General features: G+C 35.1%; 1 protein-coding gene across 1 annotated transcript in view; it reads right to left on the bottom strand.

Moving 5' to 3' along the window:
• Positions 1-4,910: 4,910 nt before the first annotated feature.
• The window catches only part of ABCE1 (ATP-binding cassette, sub-family E (OABP), member 1), a 27,576-nt gene continuing 23,540 nt past the window's right edge, over positions 4,911-8,946 (bottom strand). The window contains exons 15-18 of the mRNA XM_012642733.1: positions 8,765-8,907; positions 8,517-8,639; positions 6,951-7,062; positions 4,911-5,431 (exon numbers count right to left, since the gene is read on the bottom strand). Coding sequence (XP_012498187.1) covers positions 5,384-5,431; positions 6,951-7,062; positions 8,517-8,639; positions 8,765-8,907 — 426 coding nt within the window. The 3' untranslated portion in view covers positions 4,911-5,383. The remainder of the gene's footprint in view (positions 5,432-6,950; positions 7,063-8,516; positions 8,640-8,764; positions 8,908-8,946) is intronic.

The following is an 8,946-nucleotide window of genomic DNA, read 5'->3' as shown; positions in this document are numbered from 1 at the left end:
AAGAGCAAGACCCTGTCTCTACTAAAAATAGAAAGAAATTAGCTGGGCATGGTGGCACATGCCTGTAGTCCCAGCTACTCGGGAGGCTGAGACAGAAGGATCGCTTGAGCCCAGGAGTGTGAGGTTGCTGTGAGCTAGGCTGATGCCACAGCACTCTAGCCCAGGCAACAAGAGTGAGACTGTCTCAATAAAATAATTATGCTGTCTAAAGAAACACGAAGAAAATTTAAAGTCCCCCGCCCCACACAAACAACTTATTGCAGAAAAGGGAGCTACACAAAGAGTACATTCCAGAGAGGAATGGGTCAGTCTCCGAAAGTGGAGAAAGACCGAAAATTGAAGGTTTTGAAAGCAAAGGTTATCAAGCATAGTTACTCTGAAAACCCAACAATTTCTTAACGCCATATTTATATATGAAAGTCACCAAACAATAATGTCAAATCAATACTTTGTTAAAGGCCTCCTTTAGTGCAAGTACTTGATAGAAAAGTGATTGATCTAGGAACAGAGGCAGCAAGCTGGGAAGGAGGAGCCAGTATAAACATGAGTTGGTCAGCTGTATGGATGTTTCATTTGTGACTGCTTGAGGGTGAAACATCAACAAGAACCCTTGGGGGAAGGGGAGAGGATGGAGAAAAAGCATTTATTTCTTAGCTATGTGCCAAGGGGTTCATCTGAGAAGTCAACAGAAGCCAGAGCAGGAGCAGAGAAGCAAGAGATGTATCTGTAGCTGGTTGGGACCCTTGCAGAATTGGTCCCTCCAAAAAGTGGATGGGATAAAAGGCAAGACCAAATGAGTTCAGTGAATGGTCCTCAAGAAGTGTCTGGTACAGGGTTTCTCTTAAGGTTCTCTATAATTATAGGAACCTGCTTGTTCACTTCGAATAATTTATTAAGCCTTCACTGAACCTTGAAAGACTTAGGTCTGGGGAATAGTGTGAGAATATAAGTAACTGCAAAAGAGGAAGTTAGGTAGACACAGCTTCTCTTCATAGACTTATGCACCCTAACTTAATTTATAAGCTCTTCTGAAAGTGAATCATGGACCCCTCGGAACAGTTTAAGTTTTCTAAGAGAAACTACAGACATTGGTATAAACATGTTACGGTTTTTAATATCAATTCTATAATGAGTTCATTAGAGAAATTGGGGCTTCAGAGTCAACTCTTAAAATACATACCATTCCTGTAATGACATTTTTCACATTTAGGCAAAAACCTTATAAAGATGTAAATAAAGAAGATGAAGAGTATAGTTCTTACAGCTGCTTCTCTTTGAATATTCTTCTTAACCTGGGAGGTTATTAACTGTTTTTAACAAAAGAAGTTCTGTGTAATAAACTAATTTTTTTTAAAAAATGAGAACCTCAGCTTTGGACTAATCACCTTCAGATGAAATGGAAAACTGCCGTTTACCTACCCAGGGATACACCTGCTACTTGTTTAACTTGTTGCATGCTTCCTGTAATTTACTTTCTAAACTAGGAGTTAGTAAAAGCATTAAAGTCCTTTGGAATTTTATAAGGTACTTTTTATAAATGGACACTGGAAACTGGATGCACAAACAAGTGATTACTAAGGCTGTGCTCCGTGAGAAGGGATGGATGTCAGTTTCATTAGCCGAGAACTGTGTCGATATGGGAGATGGATACTTGGGAACATATAAGATTGGGAGCTGCAACTAACACTGGCAGTAAAGCCAGGATCACCCTAGTGAAAAGGTCACTACTAGTGAAAATTCCTATAGACAACCCTCTCTTATTCTGGGTTCCCGTTTCTGGATGGAAAGCAAAACAACAAAACACACTCCACTGAAAATGTCACCGCCTTTGTTTGGGTTTGGGGTCCAGGAATTTGCAAACTAAGAAAACCAAAGTGGTTCCAAGTGGTTAATACTCTTGGGTCGCCTAGCAGAAGGCAAATGGAAAGAAAGCCTTTGGAGAGGGAGAGACCTCAGCCAAGGAGCCAAGGTTATTTGGCAGCAAGTGACACAAAACCAGTTTGAATTACAGTAGATTAAACAAATAGTGATTTTTCATAAGAAATCTGGAGGGAAGTGGCTGCTGGCAGCTGAGCAGTGTTTGATGTCAGGGCTAGCATCCTTGTAGCTTTCTTGGCATTTCCCTTATATGATCACCTTATGAGCACAAAATGCTTGCTCCATCAATCACATCCTCAAGAAGCAGTACGAGATATACCTATCTCCTTTTATTAAGCAAGGGGTTTTCCAGAAATACCCCAACTGACTTTTGCTTTCAACTTATTGGCTAGAACTGGGTCACACGGTCTAACTGCAAGAGAGACTGGGAAAACATGGAAGAGGACTGTCATGATTGTCTCAGACTAATTATGACCAACCACCTGGGGTTGGACACATTGTCTGTCTGCCCTAACAAATTGGCAAGGAAGGAGGTGGTGGTGAGTACAGGGTTCAGAAGAAACCGTATTTGCCACACTAAATCTCTAAATTTTCAGATACAGCCTCACTGAACATCAACTCACAAACCAAAATACAAGGAAAGAATTAATTGGCCAAGAGCAAGTCAATAGAGACAATATACAGCAAATTTAGACCTGCATGAATTATGTGGACTATAAATTTTTCAAAAGACAAAAGGATAGAAATGTTAAAACATAAGCTCTTGAACAACTGCTATCTTGATAATTCTTTTCTAATTGGCCTTGCTTTGTGTCTTTTCAGTTCCTGCTTTCAGCATGTAGAAACCTAACTTCCATCCCTGAAGGCACAGAGCGCTCTTCAGAATCTGCCTGTATTCATTCATCTTTTCTTCCCACTCATCTCTTGAATGTCCGTGCTCATTTCTGCCTTTGACCAGACATGTATTCTGCTTTACATGGATTATCTCATTAATCCTTACAACAACTCAGTGAGATGAGTGCTATTACTTTTTCCAACTCAGAACGATTACTTTCTCTTCTGAACCACTGAGTGCTCACGATATGCCAGGCACTGGGTTAAGGTCTTCACATGTATTAAGTCTGTTGGTGAACATGAATGAAATTATACAACAGAGTAGTTTTCCAGTCTTATTTCTTTCTCTGTGGCATGTAGGTTCACTCCTTCAATAAAGTAGGCCACTATGTGCCAGACACCATGTATGCACTGAGTGGTAAGCAGGACACATACAGGACTGGTCTTCAAGATACTTACGGTCTAAAGGTTAACTTAAATTGAATAAAACGGTTGGAGAATTCACAGCTTTTGTTAAGACTGCTCTAAACTAGGCGAACCCAATAAACATGGATTACCTCTAATGACAATTTCAAAACTTCAGTGATTTTTAAAGTTAATACATGTAATATATATATTAATAAAATTCAAAAGGCATTATGTGTGTATATAAATGTCTCCTTCCCTTCCCTATTCTTTAGCCAAGCTGTCTTTCCCAAAAGTGATGTTGTTTCTTGAGTATCCTTTTGTATATGTAAATATTTTGTATATTTTCACATAAATGGTAGTATATAAACTGTGTTGCACTGGTTTTTCTTTGTATCTGAGACTTTTTCCAGTCAAGATATACTGAGCAGTCTCATTCTTTTTAATAGCTAACATCTAATGCATGTAATACTGATTTTGTAGATAAATCTTTTCCTTGTGTTAGCAATTGCAATTCTATTCATATATAAAATTTTCATTTACACACAAAAAAATTTCCTTATAATTAACACATATTCTGTCATCAACAATAAGTAGAAAGAACTGTGCTCTTATATCACAAGTATTTTCTTTAGGGCAGACTACGGAATCAGTAAATAAAAATAGCCTTTGTCTTCTTTTATTCCATATATTTGAAATGATCATTCACAAATTTAACCTATTCCTTAAAAATAGGTACTACTTATTTTAGTATAATGTTTATCCTTTACAAACAAATATGTAAATAAATAAATCTTTTACATATTCACACTTAGGTAAGTGCACAGAAAAAAGCATCAAAGAATATATATTATTAAATTCAAACACTGGTAACCTTTGGGAGGGTAATAAAGGGACACCTTTTTTTTATTCCATATACTTAATGTATATTTGAATTTTTACAACATGTATTTATGGGTTACTTACATAAATTATTTTTTTAAAAGGCCTAATGGGATCCAGTTGAACCATACTTTCTATTCACTGTTTACATATTAATCAAGGCTTCTATTATTTCAAGGAGCTCTAAAAGTCTGTCAAATAATTTCTAATTTTCTCCTCTATTTTGCTTGTCCCAATAGTTTATTTTGTAAACCCTCTTTCCTCACTCATAATTAAGTTAAATTCCGGTTCAATGCATTAGTCAGAAGTACAACTGAAAGTAGTTTCAGGCTTACAGGTATCCTGCTGTTCAAACCAAGGAACTCAAGAAATTTGAATGAGTTTATATATCTAAACTTAGAAATGAATACAATATATTTGGTACTAAGGGATATTCTGTATTGCTATCTGGGGATTTTTGCATTAATGCTGCCTTTAGGGAAGTGGTTTACAATCCTTGGCTGCCCATCAGAAAAATCTGTGGAGGTTTAAAAAATATATAGATGCTTAGGCACCGTCTTTAAAGATTGTGAGTCTGTAGTTTTAAGGGAAGCAAATACTCTTTAGAAATGCTTTTTCCTAAATCTTGATCAGTGATTATATAAAGGTATGATAAAAAATGACATTACCTTGAGAGAATGATTATATAATACAGAATCTTACAAGGCAAAAACTGAAAAATTTAGAGTAAAGTTAGGTTTTTTTTTTGGGTGGGGGAACTGAAATGGTTTTTGCTAAAGATGTTTAAAAGCACCAAAAAACATTAAAAACAATTCTTATGTAACAAATACCTATTTTCCAATAGTGTTTTGTAATAGATAATCTTCCTTGGAAACCATACACTGATGATATAGTGCAAAGACTGAAAACAATAAATATAATCCTGATGTTTATTTATCAAATCTCACCAGTGGAGTATTCGACTGGCTTTTAAAATAAGGGCAGTTTCATTATACTGGCATACTTGGCAAACCAGGTAAGCACAGAAACTTTTTTTAAGATTTTTAAAATGGGGCAACACTGGTCAGCATTTGGTATATGAATATAATACACCTACTGAAAATCTTCCCATATGTCATGAAAACTTGGAGGTAATCTGTATAGCTTGAAATGTGTCTTCATTTTAGAATATTATGCACAAAAGGACCTTATCATCAAGAACAGAAAAGTATTTTCTGTGTTCAGACTACAATTTACAACACAACTGGCTTTTGATGTTACATTAAGTACATTCTACTTCAAGCTCCAGAGTATGTGGGATGTAAAACCTGATTCAAGTTTTATACGACAAAAATCATAGTCATTGTGTCTTTTAATAAATGGCTTATCAATATTCTCAGTGAATCTAATCATCCAAGAAAAAGTAGTTTCCACTCTTCTTTTGTTCTACATCCTAAAAAATAAAACAGAGAAGCAACAAGAATCAGCAACACCATCCTCCTATATGTAAAGGTAGACTTTCACCCACAGTATTACTTAACTGTGTTTAACAACAGTTCCTGTACAACCTCTTCTGCAGCCATCAACTGCTTCTGGATCAAAGGCAAGATTACCACCTCTGCCCCTCATCCCTACTACTACAAAGACTCACTTGTGCCAACTCAAGCGAAGTCCCTTTAAATAAGATGCCTTACATATGTAAAATTTTGTCACGTAGTATAATATTATTTCTGGGAAACTATTAAATTCCAGTTTCATTATTTCAATTCCTGGCCCAAAAGGCAGCATATTGTCAGCCTTAGAACTACCTATTACCCAAAATATACATAAAAATAGTTTTTCCCAAATCTGTTTATAGACTGGCCAGTCGTAATCCATCTAGCTACTTGCCCACTTGTTCCCTTATTAGGACTAAGGTATGGCTACCTAAGATGAGTGGGCATATAGAAATGATTAACAGCTGTACCTGAGGGAAGAACTATGCATCTACCCAAGAAAATGACAATACAAAGTGTTCATAATGCTTCAGAAGAAATTCCTGTTCTCTTTTCTGCTTAATATGCTTTTCAGAATGGAGAAAACTCTTCGATTTCACCTCAAAACTTACCAGTTCTTTATCCTGGTCAGGGAGTAATATCAATCATTTATAAACAAAATATGCAGTGAAGGCTAAAGGCATCCAGACATCATGTTAGGTGCTTAAGAATACAGTGATATGCAAGATGACTTTGCCTCTGGCCTCCCAAGAGCTCATGGTTTGTATCAAAGCCAGGACTATAAACAGGAAAATAAATGCTACAGCAGAGGTATGTATAAAGCTTTTAAGTGTTAGGATGATGCATACAGGGCAACAAAATGTAAATATTTTAGGTAGGCACTGCAGGTGATACTTAGAACAGTAGAAATGCTCTTAGAGTTCATTCACTTTCTTCTTTTTAAAGCAACCAAGAGATTTCTGCCTTCTAAAAAACAAATAGCGTACCTCACAGACTAATCAAGTACAGGGCACACAATTATTTTATGACTACAAAGACAGAAAAAACACTACTAAGCTGACACAATGTTTTCCTCATCAAAAAGGCTTGTTTAAACTTTTATAGTATACATTTTTATCATGTATTGAAAAACATAAGAAACGTAAGAGAAATTGGTTAAGGCATTCTTAAAAAATTTACTTCAATGGTGATTTAGTGTACTCTTTCCAAGACACTGTGAATGGCAATTAGCATAGGTAGTACAACCATGCGTACAACTCTTAGGGGACAACATGAACAGCTCTGCCTGAGTCCATGCAGAAATGGCAGCTACATCACAATTGCTGCTTAAAAAACTGAAGTTACTATCAGGTCTTAAAATGTAAAAAACATGAATTTTAGAATTATTGAAATATGGTTTTGATTTTTAAAGAAACAGTCTTTTAATTGTTTATACTGAGACAGACGTCCATGATTTAAGATAATTTTTCCACATACCTTAATTGAATTGAGTTTGTTTATTCGTGGCCTATAGTTGTTTGGATCTCTTCTAAATGTAATTTCAAGCTGAGACAAAAATTTATTCATGCCAGCCAAAAGGGTTTGAGGACTAGGAGAAAAAAAGATCAATTTTGATTAAATTTTATCCCCTAAATGTAACTACCTTTTGAGATGAAGAGCATTAAGAATCGCTATTCCCTCAAATCCCTAAACGTAAATCATCCGGATAATAGTATAATCACAACATACTATAAATCCTATGTTCAGAAATGGCTTTTCTTGAACTATATAGTTTTCTTGGCTATAATATTTTTGTGTAAAACACACACAGTTTAACCTGTATTTCTGCTCTGGAAAAAAAAGCATTTAAGACAGAAGTACTACTTTAGAAAAACAAAAGATCATTAATAAGGAGATTACAGAATCTCAAAGGTGACATTTTTAGGGGAGAAGACAATTTAACAAGAAGTTACATTTATGTTAAAAACTTGGCATTGGAGGGAGTATGTACTTCTACATAGTGGTTTTCAGTAATAATTCCTTTTTAAATTTCTATGCTTTATGTATCTTTTTCACCCAAACTAGGTCTTAAATCATGCCAAACTATGACATGTATGTGGAACATTTTCAGCATTTTGTAAATACAAAGGGAGGATCATTATGTGAATAAGCTTTATATATTCTAAGAAATTTGCCTAAATCTTCGAGAAATATATTATTCTCCTTAATTGATATACAAATTTAAGAAGAAAACAAATTCAGGGAAGAATCTCACTCAGTAAAACACTTTCACTTCTTAGATGAATTATTTAAACAGCAATTCCATTCCTCCCTCTCCAATATCAGAAAATATAGTATTGGAACCACATGAAACTGCTATTTTATAGGTCAAAAATGTTTGGATATTGGTAATTTCATATAGTTCAACTTAATACAGGTTTTAGCACTAAAGGTAAAAGAAATATCTCATAACCTGATTTGAATGTTAGGCTTCTCTATATTGCAAGTGCTCACAATCAAGGTAATAAGGAAAAATGAGAGGAAAGAGGAGAAAAAGGTAAAATCATTCATTTTAACCCTGCTGTAGATCAATACCAGATTATTTGGGACCTACTGTGAACTATCACTGTCAGTATAAGCAGGGCAAATCATGTCTCTTTGGATCTTACTTTCTTTTTCTGTCATGTATAGCATTAATAGCTTTTAGGAAATTATTTGTAAAAACAAAATCCTTTTCTGGAAATTCAAATAATAAAGCAGATAAAAGTTAAGCTAAAAGAAAAGGTGAGGAGCCCAGAGCTCTGTGTGTTTATGCTCCTAGGTCAGGGATTCCATACTGTAGTCAAAAAACTACTATTCTACCTGGTCCCATACAGTATTCAATATAAATAATCTGTGGAGTCACAGAATCAGGTTTAGACTTTTTGGTTCTTTGACGTTTTATTAAAAATGAAAGTGGTATGACTTTAATGTTTATAAACTTACTGGAAAATTTAAAATTTAATTATTTCCTAATTGTTAGAACTTATAGTTAGCTCTGAAAATTTTAGAAAGTAATTTTACCTGTTTGCCACTGTGTTCTTAGATGGAATACCATCAAAAACAATGACCCGATCTGCTAAATAGGTAGCCATGATGAAGTCATGTTCCACGACAAAGGCTGTCTTCTTTGCATGGAGTATGAAACTAAAACACAATGATTTTGAAATCTTTTATAGCTTTTTATCATAAAACATTCAGATGTTATATTAAGCACACTTTATGCCAGTATACATAACCAAAAGTATTACTATTATGAGCAAGACATTTACCGTTTGACAACCCGAGCTGCCATCAGTCTTTGTTCAGAATCCAAATATGCAGATGGTTCATCAATTAAGTAGACATCAGCAGGTTTGCCCAGGCAAAGAGCCAAAGCTACTCGCTGCAGTTCACCACCAGATAATGTTTGTACCTAATTGGAGAGAGGTTAGCAAACCATCTAAAGACATAC

This window comes from Propithecus coquereli, unplaced genomic scaffold, assembly GCF_000956105.1.
Source record: "Propithecus coquereli isolate 6110/MARCELLA unplaced genomic scaffold, Pcoq_1.0 Scaffold185, whole genome shotgun sequence".
Classification (NCBI taxonomy): domain Eukaryota; kingdom Metazoa; phylum Chordata; class Mammalia; order Primates; family Indriidae; genus Propithecus; species Propithecus coquereli.
This window is presented reverse-complemented; position numbering and strand designations above follow the sequence as displayed.